The sequence below is a fragment of the Brassica oleracea genome, chromosome C3, assembly GCF_000695525.1.
Source record: "Brassica oleracea var. oleracea cultivar TO1000 chromosome C3, BOL, whole genome shotgun sequence".
NCBI classification, from domain to species: Eukaryota; Viridiplantae; Streptophyta; class Magnoliopsida; order Brassicales; family Brassicaceae; genus Brassica; species Brassica oleracea.
In genome coordinates, this window is record NC_027750.1 from 14,052,130 (window position 1) to 14,076,383 (window position 24,254).

At 35.1% G+C, this 24,254-nt stretch overlaps 5 protein-coding genes and 1 non-coding gene across 8 annotated transcripts; 2 read left to right on the forward strand and 4 right to left on the reverse strand.

Moving 5' to 3' along the window:
* Window positions 1-1,126: 1,126 nt before the first annotated feature.
* TRNAS-GCU lies at window positions 1,127-1,208 on the reverse strand. Its single transcript has one exon. It is a non-coding gene; the product is annotated as a tRNA-Ser (tRNA).
* A 232-nt stretch (window positions 1,209-1,440) lies between these two features.
* Window positions 1,441-3,319, reverse strand: LOC106328186. 2 transcript variants are annotated; one of them, XM_013766572.1, is made up of 2 exons: window positions 2,728-3,319; window positions 1,441-2,583 (listed from the first exon to the last, which is right to left on the reverse strand). In XM_013766572.1, the coding sequence occupies exon 2, from the start codon at window positions 2,544-2,546 to the stop codon at window positions 1,470-1,472; it is 1,077 nt and encodes a 358-aa protein (XP_013622026.1). In that variant the 5' UTR covers window positions 2,547-2,583; window positions 2,728-3,319; the 3' UTR covers window positions 1,441-1,469. The 2 variants fall into 2 exon arrangements, with proteins under 2 accessions (XP_013622026.1, XP_013622025.1); XM_013766571.1 differs by having other exon boundaries at window positions 2,724-3,319.
* An 8,267-nt stretch (window positions 3,320-11,586) lies between these two features.
* Window positions 11,587-13,473, forward strand: LOC106332240. Of its 2 annotated transcripts, none has more exons than XM_013770718.1 (4): window positions 11,587-11,970; window positions 12,199-12,263; window positions 12,764-12,807; window positions 12,881-13,473. In XM_013770718.1, exons 1-4 carry the CDS (start codon window positions 11,740-11,742, stop codon window positions 13,345-13,347), a joined length of 807 nt encoding a protein of 268 aa, XP_013626172.1. In that variant the 5' UTR covers window positions 11,587-11,739; the 3' UTR covers window positions 13,348-13,473. The 2 variants fall into 2 exon arrangements, with proteins under 2 accessions (XP_013626172.1, XP_013626173.1); XM_013770719.1 differs by having other exon boundaries at window positions 12,202-12,263.
* Window positions 13,474-15,797: 2,324 nt separating this feature from the next.
* LOC106329363 lies at window positions 15,798-16,820 on the forward strand. Its single transcript, XM_013768006.1, has one exon. It carries the CDS (start codon window positions 15,843-15,845, stop codon window positions 16,659-16,661), a length of 819 nt encoding a protein of 272 aa, XP_013623460.1. The 5' UTR covers window positions 15,798-15,842; the 3' UTR covers window positions 16,662-16,820.
* Window positions 16,821-16,877: 57 nt separating this feature from the next.
* LOC106329362 (nudix hydrolase 23, chloroplastic) lies at window positions 16,878-18,676 on the reverse strand. Its single transcript, XM_013768005.1, has 8 exons — window positions 18,352-18,676; window positions 18,124-18,255; window positions 17,980-18,056; window positions 17,763-17,898; window positions 17,534-17,674; window positions 17,388-17,446; window positions 17,230-17,297; window positions 16,878-17,136 (listed from the first exon to the last, which is right to left on the reverse strand). Exons 1-7 carry the CDS (start codon window positions 18,571-18,573, stop codon window positions 17,237-17,239), a joined length of 828 nt encoding a protein of 275 aa, XP_013623459.1. The 5' UTR covers window positions 18,574-18,676; the 3' UTR covers window positions 16,878-17,136; window positions 17,230-17,236.
* A 3,865-nt stretch (window positions 18,677-22,541) lies between these two features.
* Window positions 22,542-23,114, reverse strand: LOC106334031. The gene has a single exon (XM_013772398.1). The coding sequence runs from the start codon at window positions 23,013-23,015 to the stop codon at window positions 22,686-22,688; it is 330 nt and encodes a 109-aa protein (XP_013627852.1). The 5' UTR covers window positions 23,016-23,114; the 3' UTR covers window positions 22,542-22,685.
* Between the last annotated feature and the right edge of the window lie 1,140 nt (window positions 23,115-24,254).

Genomic DNA, 24,254 nt, shown 5'->3' on the forward strand with positions numbered 1-24,254 from the left:
CTAATAGTTGACTGCGCAAAATTGAGAACAAAATAGTCAACTGTTAACTGATGAACGGAAAATAACGGTTTCCGTCAACTTTTTAACGGTGGAATATTTTAATCATGATTTTGCGCAGTCAATGATTAGTTGGAGAACAAATATGCGCATATAATACTTGAGTATTTAATTTGCCGATTAAAAATACTTAAGGAATTAAAAACAACACTCTTTTTTTTTAGAAAATCATAATTTGAAATATTCTCAAGTTAGATATAACCAATATACGAGAGTTTTATCTATTAGACAATTATATGTTGTACATTGGATCTCTACTTTAGATGATCATATATAATTATATGTACTTTACACATTCATATATTGTATATCAGCAATACAATGCAAATGTAATTATCTTATGTTATTTTTTATGCTTTTATAAACTAAATAAATCTTTTTCCGGGATTAAATATCTTGTATATTATTTCAAATTATGAACCTTTCTAACTATGAATTATTTTAAAAATCATCTAAAGTGATTTAAACATGAAGTACATCAACAATACGATGTAACTGTAATTATTTTGTATTATTTTATATGTCATTGTAAAAAATCAACAATCTATTTCTAAAGGTAAATATCTCGTATAATGATTTTATTTAACTTGAAAATATTTTTACTTATGTGTGTTTTTAAAGGGATTGGTGTTAGTGACTTTCAATCTTATAAGAAATATAAAGAAAAAAATGAGTGTTTAATTTCTCAAGTATTTTCAATCGGAAAATTAAATATTCAAATATTATATGCGCATGATTAGAATATTCTACCGTTAAAAAGTTGACGGAAACCGTTATTTTCCGTTCATCAGTTAACCGTTGACTATTTTGTTCTCAATTTTGCGCAGTCAACTATTAGTTGAGGAATAAATATGCGCAAGCAATACTTGAGTATTAAAACTGGCGATTTCAAATATTTCGGGAATTAAATGCCCATTTTCCCCATGTTCCGTCTATATTTTTAGATTTTTTAAATATAAAATCACAATTTCTCGAGTAAAGAGAAATATTTCGATACATGACATTTAGTTAGCTTCAGCAAAAGCCTTGCCGTCTTCTGGATTCTGATTAAGGTAAGGAAAAAAAACTTCGTCGCCTGAGAGATTCGAACTCTCGCGGGAAAATCCCATGTACTTAGCAGGCACACGCCTTAACCACTCGGCCAAAGCGACTCTTCGTTCTAACATCCATAAATGTAGTAAATATCAAAATTCACAACTCGACTGAAATAATACAGAATCCAACGACTGATAAAACAAGTTTACAATGACTTAAATCTGAGCAGATGTACTCTAATTAGAAGCTGAATATGTTATTAATATTTGACTCAAAAATCATCTCTAAGCATAAACTAGAAGAAATACCAACATTCAAAATCCAAAAAAAAAAAAAAAACTAAAACCAAAATAATTAGATTGCAGCTTTCAACTACCCTAAGCCAATCTCCTCCTCCTCAATGGATGAGAATCTGCACTGTCAACGTCAGAGACCCTTGAACCGTTCTCATGTGGTCTTCCCACAGACGAGCTAGAAACAGTCACCATAGAATCAATCTCAGCCGCAGTATCAGCTTGACTCTCCGAGTTCATTACACCTAGTATGCTTGAGACCGATTCTCTGTCTTCAACACTAGCAACGTTGTTTCGCTCTTGGTTCCTCGCAGTTCTCCTTCTCAGTATCTCTCTCCAGATTGACATAGCACGCGAGGACCTCATGGTTTCACTTGCTTCTTCATATACCGGTGCAACCACCGCTGCACTGGACTGGTTATGCTCTGCTCTAACTCTCCTCGAAGTCATAAACCGGTTAATAATCTCCGACCCCACATAACCTGGCCTCTGAAGTGTACTCCTCCTCACTCTCTCAACCCGCCTTGCTTGGGGTCTTGAAGGGATCTTCTTCTTGTTGGTGGTGTCTGAAACCTCATCAGATTCTGTTTTGATTTTTCCTCCACGGCCATAGATAGGAGTTAATGTTTTCACAGATATTTCCCCTTTGCAAACCGGACACTCCTTCGCCACTGAAACCTCTAGCCAGCGGTAAAGGCAAGGCCAACAGTAAAGATGGCCACAGTTAGTCACAACTGGTTCCTTGGACAGGTCCATACATATATAACAATCGTAAAAGCTCCCTTTACTTCCAACACTCTTCTCCTCCCTTACACTGTCTTCTTCTTCCATCACTTTGCTCCTCCCATTCTCACACTTGTTCGAGTCCTCCTCGCTGTCTCTTTCTCCACCAGCTGTCAAGGCAGCTCCATTTGCAGAACTGATTATTAACTGACTCAATTCTATCATTGGGTTACGTACCTCCGCAAGAGCTGGGAGACTGTTATTCCGTCTGAAACTTGACCTGAGCCGTGTCCTAAACCTTCTCAGAGACTCAGAGTCTCTGTTAAATGGTTCGTTAGCCACATCAGAGAAAACCTCAGCAACATTACTCGTTGCTGGCTCGAGACCTGCATCAGTGTCAGGACCTCCAAAATTCAATTCCAGGTTCACTTCTTCCATCAATAAAACAAACGAAAAACGATTCCTTTTTATTCTCCTGCATGGAATGAAACCATTACAGAACATCATTAACATAAGAGAAAGAACACACAAAAAGAGATGGACTTTGGTGGATTTTCGTAAAATTAACTTCACCATTTCAGATTAACAGAAGAAGTGAGATAAACAAGAGATTACCCACGCTAAAAACAAACGATGATTACACAGACAAGCAAGAACATTGACAGCATGAGATAAAGATGATTGTCTCTTGTCTTGTTCGTATCGACGAAAGTTATTATTCCATTGCCGAACACAACGGTGGATCTCGAAACCAAATTTGCTGAAACCAATTCTTTGAAAATAACATTCGAGAAAACCCAAAGCTCTGGCCTTTGTAACGATCAAATAAATTTGGAGGCTCTGTATTTTAATCAGAGAGGAAGAGAAGGTGCACTAATCGATATATATAAAATACGGAATGGTGGAGATTGAGTGAACAGTGATTGCGATTGAGTGAACAGTGATTGCGAAACAAACTGCGATTTTTTCAAGATCGTCCGGCAACTTCCTCCTCCACACTCCAGATCTTCGGTCGGTTCCATCCAACGCGATCGCGAGTAGGCGATTTCGAAGGACTCCGACCTGCGGTTACGTCATGACGAAGCCGCCGGACGGCTCAACGGTGCTGGCGAGTGTTGAAGGTGCTCAGGGGGTAGGGCGAGTGGCAGAAGTGCAAAAGGAGGATCTGGGACCCGGATCGGGAGCTGGGTCGATGGCTGGAAAAGAAACGAACGTCGAGGGGGGATGCTGCGGTGAGGGTCAGGAGGCGGTTCAGGTGTTACAAACACAGAAAGAGGGTCCGGGTATGGCTGCGAAGAGTCAATCGGGGTCGACGACATCAAAAGGGATGTCATGGGTTACAGCGGCTCAAGAGAAGAAGATCTTGAGAAAATACGATCTAGCTATCACTGAGTCTGAGGGACAGCAAACGGTGGAGATACCAGATGAGGTTATCAACAACGCAAATCCACTATGGGAAGATTACTTGATTGGAAAATTCCTGGACACAGCTCCCCATATTGCTCGTATTCATGCGGTGGTAAACAAGATTTGGTCGTACGGGGACAAGAAGCAAGTGATTGATGTACAAGAGGTTGATGGTACTACAATGAAGTTTCGCATTACAAACGCTAATGTGAGAGCAAGGGTTCTCCGAAGAGGCATGTGGAACATTGGGAACATACCTTTGGTAGTTACCAAATGGACTCCAGATGAACTAAAGGAGAAGCCAGAAGTGAAGTCTATACCACTATGGGTCCACCTCAAAAATGTTCCAATGCATATGTTCTCTTGGCAGGGGCTTAGTTTTATCACAAGTGCAGCTGGCTACCCTGTGAGACTACACCCTGAGACGGCGTCTTGCACAAACTTCAAGCTAGCAAAGGTGTTTATTAATGCCGACTTAACAAAGGAGCTACCGCAGCAGATGACATTCACAAAAAATGGCAAGGCTTTCAATGTTGAGTTCATCTATCCATGGCTTCCTCTACGGTGTCGAGTGAGAAAAATGAAAGGAAGGACATGGCAGAAGAACGTGAAGGAGGAGAGCTTTTGGAGGAAGATGTGACATCAGACCCAGCTCAAGTTGAAGTAGCAGGGGGACAGACAGTACAAGGAGGAAAACAAAAGTTTGAAACGAAAGGGACAAAAGGGGATGAGGAAAAGTCGGAAAAGGGAGAGAGTACTTACAAAAGACCCTATATCCCACGAAACTCCAAGACGAATCATAAGGTCATCCTTGCGATCAACATGCCTGGTAATTCAGGAAGAAGAAGCTCCAACAAATCTTCCCAATGACTGGGTTTTTTTTGGAATGTAAGAGGCTTCAACAAGCCATCAAAACACACAGTGGTCCATAATTGGATAAGAAGTAAAGATTTTCAGTTTGGGTGCTTGCTGGAAACAAGAGTGAAGGAAAGGAAATCAGCTGCAATTGTTGATTCAGTCTGCAGAGGATGGTCTTGTATAAGCAATTACGAGTTTAGTAGGAAGGGAAGGATATGGGTTCTTTGGAGCCCTCGCGTCAGGCTCACACCTGTTTTCAAGTCAGAACAAATGATCACGGTCTCAGTTCTGCTGGAGGGTGAGGAGGAAGAGTTCTTTTGTTCTTTCGTCTATGCGGAGAACACAGTAGAGCAGAGAAGAGAGCTATGGGACGATATAAAGTCACATCAAAGCTCACCCTTATTCAGAAATAAGGAGTGGATAGTCATGGGAGATTTTAATGAAATACTGGGGGGAGGAGAGCACTCAAATTATCAGGACTCTGGGATCACAACCACAGGAATGAGAGAGTTTGAAAGTGTGGTTCAGTATTGTCATTTCACTGATATGGGGTATCAAGGCCCTAAGTTCACTTGGTGCAATAGGAGGGATGAAGGGATCATATGTAAGAAACTGGATCGAATCCTAGTTAATGAAGTGTGGCTTCACAGGAGAACTCAAGCCTATAATGTCTTTGAATCTGGAGGTTGCTCAGACCACCTGAGAGGAAGGTTCCACTTGAAGCCTGAAGCTGTTGGGAAACGCAGACCATTTGAGTTTACGAATGCAGTGGCAGAAATGCCAGAGTTTCTTAGAAGGCTAGAAGAATATTGGAGAGATAAGATACCATTGTTTCAGTCCACATCAGCTCTGTTTCGGTTTTCAAAGGCTCTCAAAGGCCTGAAACCACTGATAAGAAGTTTGAGCAAGGAGAAGCTGGGTGACTTGACCAAGAAGGTCAGGGAAGCATATCAAGATTTATGTGAGAAGCAAGAAGCTACCTTAAGTGATCCATATAGCCAAATCCAATATCGAAGAAAAAAATAGAAAAGAAAATTAAACACGTACGTACCACGGTATATATTGAGGACTTCAGCCAGCTAACGTAATAATGATTTAAAAAAATATATATTATAAATATTGACATTTTGTAAGCAAGGTTGACTTATCTTTTACTTTTACGAGCGAAGTTGACATAACATTCTATCAAAAACAAAAGAAGAAGAATGAATGGAAAAATACGAGCCAATTAAAAAAAAAACAAGAAAGAGTGTTTTGATTTTTGGGCACTAACCAAGGAAGATTTTACGCGGCAAGGAAATGAGTTTGACTAAGAATTTGGGGAGTGAGCAGAGAAAGACTGAAAAGCTACAGCTGAAGTTTTTCAGTTTTGCTTTGTTCCTTATTTGACTTCTTCCTGCGTACGTGTAACTCTTTTTTTTTTTGTCACAGCGTACGTGTAACTCTCTACTTCTTCATTTCTTCAGCTTTATTTTAGTTAACTTTTTTTTTCCTTTACTATTCAAAAGCCAATTAAATACACACATGTATATATATATTCATAAAGTTGTAATATACAAAACTACTACACTACAAACGTTGTTTTTTTCGTTCAGACTGTTGACAAAATTTGTGAAATGGAAAGAACTATGATAGTTTTATAGATAAGTAACCAATGGATAAGTTATAACATTGTTATTTGATAAGGAAAGGGTCTTTCTGGTCGATCTCAGTTAAGACAAATTTGGGGTCTTGGATATGGAAGAAGATTCTACGAATGAGAGACATAGCAAGGCAATTTCTGCGTATAGATGTCAGAAATGGGAACCATACATCCTTTTGGTATGATGTCTGGTCGCAGATTGGTTGCCTAAAGGAAGCCGTAGGTGATAGAGGTAAAATAGCGCTTGGTATTGTGGAAAATGCTACGATGGCAGATGTCCTCTCAAATAACAGGAGGCGAAGACATAGAGAGCGCATTCTAAATGATATAGAGGAAGACATAAATAAATTGCGCATTGGAGGGTTAAGGGACATGGATGATGTCCCGTTATGGAGAAGCGAAGAAGGAAAATTTGGAAACCGATTCTCCACTAAAAAGACATGGCATCAGCTGAGGACGAGGCAATCTATCTGTCCTTGGAGCAGAGGCATATGGTTCCCCGAGTCCACCCCGAAATACTCATTTATGATCTGGATTGCAATAAAGAACAGGTTGCAAACAGGAGATAAAATGCAAGCTTGGAATGCTACCATAAACGCAGAGTGTACTCTATGTCATGAAGTGCAAGAGACTTGCCATCATCTCTTTTTCAAATGTACCTACTCATCTAAGGTTTGGAAATCATTGGTACAAGGGCTTCTCAAAGATGGCTTTACCACAGACTGGAATACCATTATCACTATAATATCTGGCTCGACCTTTCCTGCCACAGAATTGTTCCTTATCAGATACTCCCTGCAGGCAGCAGTTCACAGTATCTGGGGGGAAAGAAACTCGAGGAGACATGGTGAAGAACCAAAGGATGCCATTACTCTGAGCAAACTCGTTGATAAAACGATCAGATTGCATCTGCTTGCAGTCAAAGCAAGAGGCCACGCCTACTTGGAGAGAAGTCTGCGTACTTGGTTTGGCACGAGAGAAGATCTAACACCATCGTAATAGGTGGTTAGAATCTTTTACTTTTATTGCCTTATGAGTTCATAAGTAAAACAGAAGCACAAGATGTAACACAGTTTTTGTTTGATTATAATTTTACTTTCATTCAAAAAAAAAGAAGGTGCACTAATCGTCTGTGCTCCGGTTTATATTAATGACGTGACGTCTATATCACACGGCGACGATACACCTTCCTTCCTGTTAATAGACGGCCAGGATTGGTTATCATGTCTCTTTGACCTCCTGATACATATACAATTTTGGCTTCTTTTTTTTTTTTAAATATACACTTTTATTTTCTTACCAAAGTTTAGAATCATAACTATTTAAATTTGGTCAATATAATTTAATTATATGACTAAATAGGCCTTTCCAATATGGTAAAACCGAACTGTACCGAACCGAACCGAACTGAAATAGACAATATGGTGTGGTTTTGGTATATACCATATAAACCGAATGGATATGATTTTATAAAAACCGTAGGATTTGGATATGGTTTGGTTTATAACCGATTAAACCGAATAAACCGAAAAAAACCGATCAAATGAAAATCTGTACATATGTACATATTTTATAACGATGAAAATCTATTTGTTATATAAGTTATTCTTTTGTTAATAATTATTACCATATTTTTTATAGTAATAAAGAATCCTAATTTGAAAAACATTTAAAATATAATTAAATAATAATTCATCGCAACTAAGGCTTCTTATTTTCTTAGTCTTTTTCTTTTAATCATTTTGCTTTCTTTTAACATTGATTAAATTAAAGTGAAGGTTATAAATTTGATGGATAATAACTAGAAAAAATTCTTCATAATTTTTTTCTTATTTATAAACGAACAGAGTTTCACTCGAAGAAGCATGACTTTGATTACACTAAATATGGAAGAGTGGAAAAACTTTTCTTTCATACTTCTCTTTTGTTTTTTTGTTTTTTTTTCAAAATTTCGAGCTTTGATTTTAATTCTAGATTTGATTATTTCATATGAAGGTATAAGCATTTTTATTTTTTTTGTTCTTTTATTTGAAAATATAATATTTTTTAAATAAATGACTGCAATGACAATATGACTCTAAAATTTATATAATATGGTCTCAAACTAAATTATTATTTTTGGTATAAAACTGAATAAACCGAAAACCGACAGTATATAAACCGAACCGAACCGAAGTAAATATGGATTTAAAATAGTAGTTATATTTTACTAACCGAAAAACAGAAAAAAATGAACCGAAACGATATCCGGATTGAACACCCCTATGACTAAAGGAAAATCACAGCAATAAAATTAGTAGCATATCAATTTTATTCATTTTTAAAACATTACATAAGCTTACCAAAATAATATAACTAAGTAAGTATCATGGCTATTGGCTCATCTCTATGCAAATGTACCAACTTATTTTCAATTAACAATATTTCTTGTGAGTTAATAAGTTGTAATTTTAATATATATTGATACTGATAAAACAAACTTTTGATGTTATTTAATTAGATTAAAAAAAACTCTCTCTGGAATCAATTTTATATGTTTCATGTAATTTACATGAAATTTCAACTAATTAACCAAATAATATTGTAATGTAAATTTTTATAACCAACCAAATAAGTCTTACTACATTTTCTTGTTCAAAACATGTATGTGTTTTTGGTTCAAACTGATATTTTCCTCATTAATATTGTCAAAGTAGTAAACATGTCAAATGTAACTAAGAGTAGGGGTGGGCACTTTACCCGATATCCAAAGCCACACCCAAACCCGATCCAAAAAACCCAAACCGAAATCTGAACCGAAGTAGCAAAATATCCGAACGGGTATTGAATTAGGAGAGATTGGATATCCGAACCCGAACGGGTAATATCTGAACCCGAATGAATATCCGAAGATAACCGAACATATGTATAATTAACCATATATTTCTAGTTTACATCTCTAATTTTATATAAAATATTTATATTGATACTACACATACTTTAAGTTCATATGATATACATAGAATTACGGAGAAAATTATTTTCTACTCACTTAAAATGCATGTCAAACTTTATATTTCAAGAATTAACAAAAAGTTACATCCAAAATTTTAAAACAATAACCAAATTAATGTCTTTTTTAGTTTCAAAATGTTATGCCCAAATCTATTAACTATTCAATCTATTAACAACAAAAAAATTATTTAAATGAAAGTTATATTTTTAAATACAAGAAATTTGAGAAATGAAAAATTTAAATTTTTTTTCAAAATTTAATTATTCGAACCCGATCAGAAATAATCGAACCCGAACTAAAAAATATCCAAACCCGACCCGAAGTACAGAAATACCCGAACGGGTTCTATACTTTTATACCGAAATACCCGATCCGAACCCGAACGCCCCATCCGAACCCGAACGCCCACCCCTAACTAAGACGATGCTTCATGGACAACAAACAATATCCTCTATCGGCAATCAACATGATAAAAGTAATCAAGAGCATGCAAATATAATATATTCGAGACAAGAAATATATATTTTACATCCCGTGGCTGAGGCATGACTCTCATTTACAGTGCCCTCCTTGGAGCAATCGAGACTCCTCTCTGACGACCACCGATCTCCAGCTCTGCCACATCCCCATAAGGCCTCACCATAATTGCATTACGTACAAAACAAGCTCGCATGAGCCACGTAAAACAACTCAACCAACGACTAAGCAATGTGTTAAAGATATCAAAACATTGATGATTATACAATTTTTAAAAAATGTGGATGAGTTGGTTCGAATCCTTCATCACAAGTGGAAACAAGATTCATCTTAATTTCATTAGAATAGTCGACAAGAAACGAATCAATGTCGATCTCATTGAGCTAGACCAATTACAGTAGTGTGTAAATTGCATGAATTTTAAATCTCATAGAGCTAGAACAATTACAGTAATTGTTATAACTCGATCTATCTTTTTGACCCACACATAGCCTATGAGAATTTTAAATTGTAAGAAACCTAAACAATCAAATATTGATATGTAAATGTAATTAGTGATATAATTAATTTTAATTTGTAAAATAAATTGGATCACTTTTAAAAACAATTTGTCTCGAGAGTTTTTAATAAGTTTCTCCAAATTGTTGAAATGAGAAGTCTCTTTTACTCTATTTTTCAATATTTTATTAATAAGAAACTTATTGAGAAACTAAATAATGTTCTAACTTAAGGATAAAACTTCTCCTCCACCGGCCCACCCACTCCCCACTCACTCTCGTCCAAGCTGGCATCGATGAGAAACAGAGAGAAGTCACCGATTACCTCCTCTCCAGGTTCTTCGCACGTGCGCCATCGACTCCATAAATTTTATAATTAGTATATATATTCCGACCACCAAAACCATACAAATATATAAACTATTTATTTTCTAAATCGTAGTTGTTTGTAATCATATAAGCTTTTTTGTGCACAATCATATAAGCTTTAGGACCGGTCTTGTGTCTACCCTTTGTCTCTTAAATTATAAGCTTCAACGATTATACTAGAGATGCCTATGTTATTTTATTTTTTTAACCAAAATATATATGTCGAACCTACATAGAACGTCCACATGCAAACGCAAGAAACCCACGAGCCTCTCGGCCAAGTCTATAGGTTATCTGCTGTATGCATTGTTGTTAACTATGTATGGTCAACTGTATATAAGTTTGTAGTATATACAAACATTTTTTTAAAAGGCTTTCATATACAAAACATTAGTTTTATTTATCAATTTACAGGATTTTAAGCCTTCAGTCAAAAAAAAAATTACAGGATTTGCCGTAAAAGAAAAATAAATCAGCGTACATGAATTCATTATATATATATAGCATTATACATGTGCAACACGGTTCAACAACTACAATTAAGTCAATAACAAACAATTCTCTAGTCTTTTTCGAAAGTGGGATTATTTTACATTATATATTTATATAATATATTTCAAATTTAACCGGTTGAACCAGATTAATCTATTAGAGATGGACGTTCAGACATCTATTATATTATAGTATTTCTTATCTTTTTTGAATTTTCAAAAATTTAAATAGATTCAGATATTTTATATAAATATTCATTAAACATTCAAAATCTTGGGGTTCTGAAAAAAATAAAAAAATTTCTCTATTGATAAAGATTTTCTATTAAATTTTAATATTGTTTGCTCAAATTTTTGAGAATTAATCTTCAATTCTATAAAAGTAATATAGAACATATAAATTTAAACAATATTTGACTGAATTCTTATCAAAAAAAAATATTTGACTGAATACATAGAAAATAACCAAAATAGGATTTGAATTATATTTAGATTTTGAATATTGAAATAATTTTATTGTTGGCTATCCAATCATAACACCAAATCAGTATTTTCTAAAATTGCTAAATGTCAATTAACTTTTTTACCGGTTATAATTTTTTCTCCAAAATATTTACTTAAATGCATATAAAAATGGTAGTAGTATATAGTAATCTCAATTACAACGTGGACTCTTCCTCTCTCAATTACTACTAACTTGCTTTTTGGGTGCAACAACAATTAAAAAGTGAGAGAGAGAAGAGCCATTACCGAGAACACCACAGCACCACAAAAGCCTTCTCCTTTTTTTTTTCCAAGTCCATGTAAGAAAAAAGAAAGGATTACTCTTTGTTCCTTCTTTTTATCAAAGTTCTTCTTTGGTGCAAACAAAAATTCAAGAATCTTTTTGTATACGATGAGAATCCGGAAACGACAAGTTCCTCTTCCTCTTTCGTCTCTATTACCTGTTCCTCTATCAGATCTCTACTTTAACAGGTCACCCACGGCCACCACCGCTCCATACTTTTGCGGCCAAGACAGAGACGGTGTTCTTGCTTCTCTTCTTCAGCTTCCGCCACCACCGTCACCGGTTACTGATCGGTTGATTAAAAGAGATGTGATTAGGAAGAATGAGAAGAAAGCTTTGGTGAGTTTTAGTGTACGTTGAGATTTAATTAGAAACATAACTTAAATTCATGGGTGCAGTTTGTGCTGTCTGAAGACCGGACCTTTTATTTTATTATTATTTTTTTTTTAAGTTTGTGCGTGGAAATAATTGGTTTAATTTACACTGGAGAACAATTATTTTCCATTTGCAGATCTTATAAGAATGGAATGTTTAATTGCTCATTTTCGTTTACTTTTGTTTTTCTAGAAGGATGAGGATGATGATGATGATGATGATGTAGACGTGAAGAGTAGTACTGATGCATCTGGCAGGTAAGTGAATTTGATAAACATTATGAACCTTTTCATCTACAATTCATTCCATTCTCTGTTATAACTTTGTGGGTGCAATTATTAATTAGATCATACAAAGTTTTTGGGTGTGAATTTGGATCAAGATTTGTAGTACTAGAAAGCTTCTGTTATATGTCAATAATATTTGGCAGATGAAACGATTGATGTTTGATCTATAATTCGAAAGTTGTAAATTCATTTTCGTTTGTTATGGTTTTATATAATTGTCATTCTTCTCAACCAAAAACATTTGGGAACACAAGAGTAGTAGCTAGCGAAAATGAGTAACTCAATCATACTTATAAACATGCACACCTCATTATGGTGCACGTTAGCATGGGATGCTCTTATACGAATGGTCCCCATATCAACCCCTATATTGTGTGCTCTATTATTATCTTCTTCTTTTTATTGCACTCATAGATCGCTTTCATTCTTTATATTAAGTTTTTCTTTCTTCTTGCTTCAAACAATCGCAGCAAGAACGTTAATCCCCTAGGAGAATCCGACTCTTCAACAAAAGGTACAATATAGAGAGATTAGCTTTATGTTTTTTTGGTTGCACCATTCACCGTTTGTATGTATATATGTAACAGTTGTCGAGAAGAATGTTGTTACTTTGAGGAAGAGAAGAAGCTTTATAAGCTTCGAGGAACAAGGAGACGATGAGGAGGAAGAAGAAGCTAATCTTTGTAAAAAAGGGAAGAAGAGAGCCAAAAAGAGCGGTGCATTAGAGGAAGGATCACGGTGCAGCCGCGTTAACGGTAGGGGATGGAGATGTTGTCAGCAAACTCTTTATGGGTATTCTCTTTGTGAGCATCATCTTGGTAAAGGAAGGGTAAGGAGCATGAACAAGAGTGCAAGCCGTCGTGGCGGCGAGAAAAAGGAGGTGGTGATGGAAGTGAAGAAGAAGAAGAGAGTGAAGCTTGGAATAGTAAAGGCGCGTTCCATAAGTAGTTTGCTTGGACAAACCAGCACAAGTAGTGGTAATGCTGATGTTGTGGTTTCTACTGAGAGTGAGATAAGTGCACCTGCTGATCAGTTTGCTGCTTCTGATAAGTAAGTCCGTCGATCAGCATTTACAGTTGTGTGTATATGTTTGTGTACATAATGACAATGGACATTCTATGTTTATGAACACTGTGCCTGTCGATTGATCGAGGACTTGGCGTTTTCATCATACAATATATATTTGGTGGATGTTTCCTTTTCATTAAGGTTTTCACAGTTGAACTTTAGATGCATAAATGGACTAGAATAGAATATGACCGAAAAATAAATAAAATTAAAAATGGTTTTTTAGATACATTTTTCTAGAATTTAGCTAGTGTGAATAATACTAATAATTCATTGGTTTTTCTACTTTTTTAGCAGAATCATGAGAACTATTTTTCAATTTCAACCATAATTAGCCACGGTATTTTCAAAACTATAGTTGCAGCCTAAGCTTAGTGTGTACAAGGCAAGCCAATAATGGGAGTCTAATACCTTGAAAGTTGAATGTGTATGTAAGGCGGGCCAATGAGCTGCCTCGTGGGTAAATCCAGCGAGTAAAACAATTAATTTACATTTATAGATTCAATATAAAGTGCAAGGTATACTTGCAGCTTTATAAATTTGGCTTTATAGTTTTTTTTAGTATTGACATTGAACAAATTACAATACAAATTTACGATCCTAGAGGAATTCATATATTCTCAAAATTTACGTTTGGATCTACGATAAATTCATTTTTGTTGCATACGTAACATCTATTAAAATATACTTTTTCTGACGTGCTTCATTATTCACGTAACAATTTTTTCTGTTTCTACTTTTATATTCATTATCAAATTTGAATTTCTAAGGAGTCTATTAGTCGTTTTAATTTTTAAATTTTTTTATAGGAGTCGTTTTCATATACCAAAAAAGATAAACAAAAATATTAGGCCTTCCGATGATGTTGCATATGATATTAATTATTTAGTCCATTACATACTTGGTGACTACATGTGCAACATCTGATCTTGGTCGAAATTACAGTTTTTGGATAACACTAGTTACACTACCACCAATCTTCCAAGATTTGGATTTTGTTAAATCTGTGTAGCAGTTCAATCGATTTTTTTTTTATTGTTCTTTCTTTGATATATCATCACTGATGTGATTAATCTTAACCTGACGTTCTGTGGAATGATTTAGAGCTAACTGATGTTATTATACTATCTCGTATTTTGTATCTTGAAAAGATTCAATAATGGGGCTAGAAAGTGGGTACAACTCTAGTTTGGTGTATTGTGATTTGTTTGTTTATATTATGATGTATGATGGGGATTGATAACGTAGTTTAATTTGGAAGTCTTAGACCATTTAGTAAAGATTTAAAAAATTTGAGAGCCTAAATTTTTTTTTTTTTTTTAATTTGGAAGCTTATTTACATATAAAATTTTTCAAAAAGTTTGGGAACCTAAAGCGAATGTTTCATTAGGCTTTGTCCAGGACCGGCCGTGAGGTAGGCTTTGGTATTACATAAAAATTAGACTATTTTAGCTGAAAACATCAATATCTGTAATTAGATAGGATAAAAGCGTTCTCAACAACGCAATATAGAGTTAGTTAAGTAAATGTCCCCATAAGGTTTATCGACCTTTGTGTGTATGTTGCAACGATATCAATACTGTTTGGATTGGTTTGTAATTATCTTGTACTTTTTATTCAGGACAGCCAACATTCCAACTGTAAAAATTTAGAAAATGCTAACCATCGTGTTCACTAAAATTTTATTGATTTACACGTCTTTGAAATTTTCCCATAATGGCTCCTTTAAGTTCAATATTGTTTTAGACTAATATTTTTATTAAGATGTGTGACTTTAGTATATCTCATTTTGCCTAATTAAACTGAAAATTCCATTCTATAATTTGCCATTCTTCTATTCGGAAGAGAGAAAGTATTTGTTTTGAGTTTTATATTTAAATTTAACTCAGTCTAAAAACGAATGGAGTATAGATGTCTGCATAAAACAAGTAAGACTATTGCCTACAGTTTTGTGTTTTTATCACTAGAAGGGAATAAAATAAAAATCTCTGTTATGCCATAAAAATACTCTGATATTGGCTTATTTGGTGGTAAATTTAATATTTCTTGTTCATTTTAGATAAACAAGTTACTTATTTTGTTGTAATTTAAATGCGAAAAGGCTTACAAAGAAAAACATGACCCATCAAATTTTAAAATGCCTGTTGTTGCAATTCGATAGGAATCTAATGATTTCACCTAATAATTAAACATGGATAAATTAAAAAGAGAATACTGTTGTGTAATAGACAAAACCAAAGTTAAAGAGATATACGGTCAAACCTCAAGTAGTTGACTTTCTAAAAGTCAACGCTGCTTCTCCAACTTTCTGTAATTTTCATTATCAACAAAAACTAGTAATATCCCACCAAATTGCACATCAAGAAAACTTAATCAACCAATCAAAACAACTCAGACTTGGAACAATTCAAAGTCAGAGAAACCTTATAAGCACCATGATCCAAACATGCAAACTCAAGAGACAAACTTCCAAAGTGATCAATGGAGTACAAACATTTTAGCCATCCACACAATCTAATCCTCCAACAGTTTCAGACAACTACACCCTCAGATTCTTTAGTCATTTGCTCAGGCTGTGAATCATCCATCTCTGAATCTGCAACCGCATACATCTGTTCAACATGTGACTTCAAACTCCATGAGCAATGTGGAAACGCAGTGCGTGGGATCCAACACCCTTCCCACTCGGGGCTCCACCACTTGACTCTAGTCCCTTACACCACTTACAGCGCTGGTACCTTCCTCTGCAGAGCCTGTGGCTGCACTGGAGGTAAAGGGTTCTCTTACTGTTGTCCTTTGTGTGACTTTGACCTCCATGTCCAATGCGCTCAGTTGCCTCACGTTTTGGTTCATGACTCTCACCCTCTCCATAGTCTTCTTCTTGTTTACAACAGTACTCCTCCTGCTATGCCTTTTACTCAGTTTGGTTACGTGAATCAGCTTGTCTGTAATCTCTGTAACGTGGGTATGGATGGTAGGTTTTGGTCTTATAACTGTTATGCTTGTAACTATCATGTTCATGCTTCATGTGCTGTGAATAAGCCCAAACCAGTGGCTGCTGCCTCTGCTGTTGAGAAATGTGGGACAACAAGTGATGAAGGAGGGGCAGTGAGCGGTGAATCTGTTCCTGCTCAGGGTTTGGAGACGGAGCAGACTCAACAACCAGCTGCAACAGCAGAGCAAGTCGAAGATCCAGCTTTGAGGCAACAGCTTGAACTTCAAAGGCTTCAGCTTGAGCTAGATATGAGTTCTGCTCTCGCAAACATGATTGGCTCCTTCAATCTCAGTTCTCTCGTTTGAAAGTATCTCTGTGGTACTGCTATGTTGTCTTTTTCAGTATTTTTGAGGTGATGCATTTACAATTGCACACAAAACTTGGGATTGTCTTTCTTCTTGTGTTCCGAAGTGTTCTATGGTCTGAATGAATTAAAGTTTCAACGTTCGGTTTCTTGTTCTTTATCTAAAAACCTTTATAGTAACAACTTAACAGTGACATGGTGACTAATTACACAATGATTGATCAAAATATTTTGCATTAACATCTGAAGATTTTCTTTTACAACTGGAGCAACTGAAACTCTGAAACAGAAACACTTTGTTCAGACATAACATCTAAAAAGGAAACAACTATCTTCTGTCTTTTCTTTTAGCTTCTGTCCAAGGAGTCTCTCACATGGGCAGCATCAATTGTCCTCCTTTCTTATAGTCAAACAATGAGTTGCAAAGTGATAAAAACATGGAAGAATGAATCAAATCCAGAAGCTGCTCCTGTAATCTGTGAGGAAACGCTTTCACAAATAAAGACAAAGTCTCCATGAAGTAAAGCCATTCCGAGTATATATAAATTAGATAGGAAGGATTGTAAAACCTCTGATTCATGGCTGCAAATGGTAATCAAGAGTAAAAGCACGAATATCAGAAGGACTACTTCCAGGCCTGAGAATGAATAAACCATAAGTGAAACCGTTAACAACATCTCTCAAACAATCACTCTACACACACAAGGGCATATTACTTGGAACGCACCTTTTGTTTATAGTACCATAGTGGAACTTTACTTTCCCCTTTTTAAGATCTTCCAAGTACTGCCAACGAACAAAACCAAACCAAACCATGATATGCTTAGAAATCTAGTGAATCGAGACTACAGAGTAAGTGATTGTTATACTTACCAAGTTTAAGGTAACATATATAGATGAAAAAGCCAGGGAATCAAACGGTATCTCATCTAGTCCGAAAAGACGACACTCTAATGACTCAGGACCAGGTGCAAAATCCAGATTCTTCAGGCTTGCCAAGAATATAACATATGTCTGTATCCAAACAACAAGCAGGCATTATAAGTAGAAGTGATACGAAGAGGGAAGAGAAGGATAACATTAGGCATGTTTTGCAATTTACTTGGCCAATAAGAGGAATATCAAGTTGAGCAAAAGGTGAAATGACATCCACAGTAGCTCCTGCTTCTTCCCAAGTTTCCCTCATTGCTCCTTCTGCAGCTGACTCTCCAACCTCTAGATAACCAGCAGGTAGAGTCCTGTGTACTCATAAAAATCCAATCTTTTACTCATGTAAACAAACAACACAACAACACGAAGGCTTTGTATAATGGACTTACCATAGACCGTGTGAAGGTTGAATGTTACGTTTGCAAAGTAAAACCTTTTCTTCATGAACGATAAGACAACCTACAACCTGCAACTTTCTTCACATCAGAACCTTATTTAATCAAACAAGACACTCGTAGAATCAAAACTCTAACCATCTTAGGATTCTGGTAAGCGATTTTGCCGCAATGTGTGCAAATAGCTCGTAGTTTCTCTTCTCCGTCGGGTATCTCATGCTTCGTAGGACCTCCACACCATTGACAGAACTTAATCTTACGAACATCTCCCTGAAACAACATTAAACCATTGAAGACGAGAACCCAAAAAGATAAGATCTTTTTTTTTCCAAAGAGATGGTGATTAGAGTAGAGAGAGACTCTCACGGATGACTGAACAGAGACGAAAGTCTGAGACTTGGGAAGTGGGTCTGACCCGGGTAGCGAGGAAGACATTCGGGTCGGGTTGAAGGAGAGGATTCTCCGAGAAGAGGAGGAGAAAGCTGAGAGCTTGAGGGAGATGCTTGAGGAGTTACGGGTCCTGGTTAATCTCTGTGAGATGATGGTTAACCCTGATGACCAGCCCAGGATCTGGACGGCCTTGAGCATTATACGCACGGCGTCAAGGACTGTTTCTCCGTCGTTGGCCTGTCGAGTTTGTCAGAAAGTTTTGACATTTGAGGAGGAGAGAGAGAGAGATGTTGATTTGTTTGTCGGATGAGAAGCAGATAATCTGGATTTATTTATCCCAAATATTGGTTAAGCCGAGCAAAGGACCGGTTTAGTTTGACCCAATCCCATATCAACCGGATAAGACCGGGAGCTACCATTTTATACAAATCACATGTAAAACACACTATAAGGAAAACAAAATATTTTGATATAAGATGGGTGATTAATAATACATAGCATTGCTTCATTGCTTGGGATTAGATCCTGCAGTATATACAGTAAAAACTCTATAATGTTAAAACTATGATATTCATTAATTTATGTAATTATTAATTTATAAAAAGATTTGTTTTCTAGATTTTTTATTATAAAATATTATTTTTAAAATAATTATTTTTAAAATAATATTTTATTTGATTTTAATGTATAGATATTAATTGTCATTTTGAAATTCATCATCAGTATTTGTTTTATTACAGTTTTGGTGTATATAAAATATGTTTCATCGAATTTAAATATGTTTTAGATATAATTTTAATGGAATATATTAACATAGAATTTTCTAAAAAATATTATTTAATTATTTTATCGATTTATGTCATATTTTAAATCAGCCCAATTTGAAACTGAATAATATTTATTAATTTATAATATTTATTAATTTATCGAGTATTAATTTATAGTAAAATATAATAGAGTTTATACTTTATAACTCATAATAAAACATTTATTTTGTTAAAATTTATAATGTTTTTAATTATATTTGTTATTTGAAAAAAATTAAAAAGGAAATTTCTAATTTACACAACATATTAAATAAAAAGGAAAGTCGTTTTAGTAATAATAACTAAAGGTGTTTTTTTTAATTCATTAAATGTGCCTATGTAGTTAACCCCTATAAAAAAATACCTCGATACGTAAAAAACTGACTTCTCAAGTAATATTATAAAACTTGTAACAGATACTTGTGTTTACATTTTTTGAAGTGGATAGTACTTTGAGAGACAGTTCATGATGCTTTGTATGAAGACTTGAGTTTTCTTGTCAGTGAAGGATTGACGATCACATTCCAAATCCTTAATAGTTTGTACAACCAAGTCATTTGCTCTCTCCTCATCATCTTATGGTTTATTTAGGTCCAACAATTCCATGGATTCAAGGCAAATCTCTATTAAATCCATCATTAATCAACAACACTTGTTGAAATTTTCTTTCCATATAAAAAAAGAGAGACTATGTCTCCAGTTTAAGATCACAGTCCAAAGATTTGACATTTGTCTTAACCAAATCTTTTGTTCTCTTCTCATTGTCATTTATTTTATCTTCATCCATCAATTTTATGGCTCCAAGACTAGTCTCCATCAACTAGATTCGTGAATCCATATTTGTGCTCGAACATTCATGCTTCATTTTCTTAGGCCATAACTAGTTTGATGGGGTTATACATTCTTCTGGAACACTATATGATGGTCGTGGTGTCATCTATTTAACTTTCAAATCCAGTGTTGTATAAAATTTTAGACATTCATCAAACAAGAACTAAAACTTTGAACAAACTTTGAACTACCTTTCTCTTTTCTTAGGTAAATTCGTATATCTAAGTTATACATTTAGTAGAATCTAGGATGATAGTATATGTCTAGAAACAGCAGCTAATACTGTCTCAACCTTGACTAACATTATGTTCTGGTATTTTGCATGTTTCTTCTGTTTATGTGGAACCGGAATTTTTTGTCCAAATTAAATTAGCTAAGTTTTGTATGATTATATATTAAATGGTGTATGATAAAGTTTAACTGGTATTTCTAGATTACGCTAGCGAAGTACTGAAGATGACAATCCAATTCGTTGATAGCTTCTGCAACAAGATACTTTGATGGCTTATCTCTATTCAACAACTCGACATAACCTAGGCAATTCTCCATAAGCTTCATCTGTAAATCATGATTGGAGCATGAACTTCCATGAGTTGTTTTTTGTGCTTGAACACATTGAGATGGTATGGTACGTTCTTCCTCGGGAACATGTTGTTGTGTAACCTAGACATTCACATCAAACATTCATCAGATCAAGTAATTAGATTGAAAAGAGCATCAAATCATACAGTAAAACGCGGCTCTAGAACGGTCAATCATATAGAGTTTTTTTCTTTTGTTTCTATGCGAGTTGTTGATTGTTGATGACACTGAGTAAACCATTTTGTTTCATCGCGTACACATGTCTTGTTCTGCTTACCCACTTGTCCTTAATTTTCTCTAATCTATTTTCTTATTAAAATAGTAATAAGGGTAATCATTTTATATTTATAATTTTTTTTATTTAAAATAATATTTACTACAATTTATATAACGAAAAGGTTACCAATCAATTATATTATCAGTAACTAAATTTTTTGGAAAATATATATCCCAACTTATTTTTGTTAACTTTTTTATTTTTAACATATTAAAATAAAAAAATAGTTTTTTATTATTTATTTATTTTAAATGGTACTTTTTTCAATAAATAATTTATTATTTATAAATTTATATTTTCAATTATTAATAAAAATTGTATTACAACTTGTACATCAAAAAAGTTATCAGTCATTAGTTTTAACAAAGCCGTAACTCATATTTTTACTGCAAACTTACCACATAAATTTACAATTTTTACCATATAAGTTTTACTGCAGTTTACATATAATTACAATACATACTGCAAATCAAGTATGAGCCAATAACAAAAACCTAAAACGAAAACAAAGGAAAGAAAAAAATGAAATTTGAGGCAAATGGAAAGTGAAATAAGATCAACGTCCATGAGTAACCAAAATGGCTACGTTTAACTAATGGTAGTTATATTAGGGATATATATAGATGGAGTGAATGAATGAGAAATATAAATGTGAAAATATGAGGCACCATTAACCCTTGTTGCTCAAGGAGTGTTTAGAAATTGATTTCACTGTTCGCGCATACCACTGACACGTGTCGGTCCGCAATTGGTTATTTTTTTTAAATTTTTTTTTTCACACAAAAAATTAAAATTTTTTTTAAGCACTCCACTTAAGCAACTTTAGGGTTAATGATGCTCTAATAAATTACTTTTACTTTCTCTCTCCTCCAATCTTCTTCTCCCGAGCCCCCCGACTTCCGTTTCGTCTTGCTCCTGTGGTGAGAGTACCGCCGCCCGAGGCGCTCCTCCTTACCCTTCCTCTTTTTCTCTTTGCTATTGTCTTGCCTTTAACCTTCTCTCTTCGATATGTCTCTGGCTCTGGGCTTGTGAAGCTCTCCGGCGTCTCCTCCAGCTCGGGATGGTGTAGATCCATGGTTCCCTGCCTCTAGTTCTTGTGAATGATGCTTAAAAACAAAACCAAACATATGATGCTTAAAAATCTAGTGAATGGAGGAGAGTATGCGATTGTTTTGTATCCATATACTTATTTAAGGTAACATATATAGATGTGATGTGTATATCTCCCGGAGTTAACCGGTTAATATCCACAACTAAAATGCTTGGGGTTGGATCATGCAGTATATATCCAATCATGCAGTATAAACCGGTTTAGTTTGACCAAATTGGATATATACTGCATGATCCAACCCCAAGCAGTATATATCCAATCAAAACATTTATTTTTTTGTAAATATGAAGAAAAATATAACTCTTAATAAACTCACTCTCTTCTATGTTCAAGAAATTTTAGTTGAGTGTAGCTTTTGGATTAAATATTCAAAAGCCACGGTGGAGAGCTTCAACTTTGCTTCAGCCTTAGCATGCTCATATATTGAAGAACGGATACAAGAGAAAAAAAAAACTATGAAGATTGAGAAAGAGAGAAGAGAAGAAGATTGTTGTTTTGGATGCCATTTTAATGCACAAGTTCAAAAATATGTTCCAACTTGTGAGTGTTTCTATTTTTATTGGTTTATCATATGATGCGTACGTGTCTTTTACAACTTTCCTCGCACTAATAAAAGACCATGAAACAAAGAAACTACAAAGATCATACAAACACACAAATTAAAGTGAACTATTATAAAACTTCTTTCACGATTCATAAGTCATCACTGAATGTATGACTGCCCAGTAACGTCAATATCTCGATCACCAGACGAAGGTGGTGGCTTGTGCTTTGGCTTCGTCGTTTTTGCCTCATCAGGCCCTTCTGCGCTCTGTGTCTCACTGGCTGGTCGGTGATGTTGATGAGGCTCTTTCTCTACGTTTCTTGCATCTGTCTCTATAGTCTTGGCATCTTTCTCCTTCTCATCGTCCATACCGTAGAGTCCGCCTCCGTAAGCGTCGTGTGTCACTGGCTGCATCTGCGACACATATGGTGGCTGGTGTTGACGTTGCTCGTACATATCGCTCTCTTTCTTCTGATCTTTCTCCATCATCAATTGTTCTTGAAGTCGTCAACACCGAGTGGTTGGTCTATTTGTAGTGAAAATAGTTTTCAGACACGTATACTTTCGTACAACGCGTCACTGTCATAAGCCAACATTCGTAAAGTAGAAAGAGCCGACCAATTACAAACTCATGATTTTCTTCTTTCTTGAGTTAAGCAAAGCTCTCACCAGGCAATTGGAGTTTCCAGGTAGGTGCAAGGGATTTATACCGGATACCAACCGATTTGATCAGTCAACCGGAAAGCAAACGTTTTTGAAACTCTTTGAATACGGTCTTTTTTTGGTAAATGATATTTTTTTTTAATCGAAATAGTGTTAAGTTGTAACGTCTAACATCAATACGATAATACACTTGCATGTTACTTTTCAATTTAATTGTAGTTGTAGGGAAAAAATTTCGTTTCAAAATAAGCGTTGTTTTAGAATTTCAATGCAAATTTATTAATAAGATTTTTCATTTTATTTTTTTATTGATTAAATATGGTTAAGTGTATATGTAATTGTGCTTTTATTTAAAAATATATAAAATCATCTAGGTGCATAAACTTAGATTACTAGACCGCTGGATTAAAATCTACGGCTAACTATAAAAATTAATAGTTCATAAATATAATTTGTTGGTTAGTATATTGTAATAAATATTACGTGCCACGCATCCTATCAACTGAAAGTTGCAGACACGCCTCACAATCTTCTGATGCATGATGTTCAAGTGTGGAGATATACGTTTCTTACGCGTCGCCGTGAGTTGAGAAGTCTGAGACGCCACACCGCCACAAACGACGAACTGCAGGAGCCTCCTCTCTTGAACCGCAATTTGATTCTTTGTTGGACCGTTGTTAAAACGCGAACTTGTACTGAATCGTCTTCAAGGGAGCTTAAAAATCCAACAAAACTTTCCCTTCATTCTTCGAGAAGCTTTATTTTAACACCTCTAATGGCCAAATACCATTAAAGACTGGCTCTCTGTAGAAGAAGCTTCAGTTGATGCGATGAAACTGGTTTCTGAACAGAAGCCGACGGAATAGTGATGAAAAACAGCGAAATATTGATTTCATGAAACCGACCATAGTGATCGGGTTTATTATCATCAATCAACAATCCGATAAGATTGAGCATGCCATGAAGATCAGTTCGGACGCGATTGAAGAAAGAAGCACATCAAAAATTCGCCAACGCGAAAGCTAAATCCGCTAACCGGAAGACAAAATCGATCAAAGATCGAAG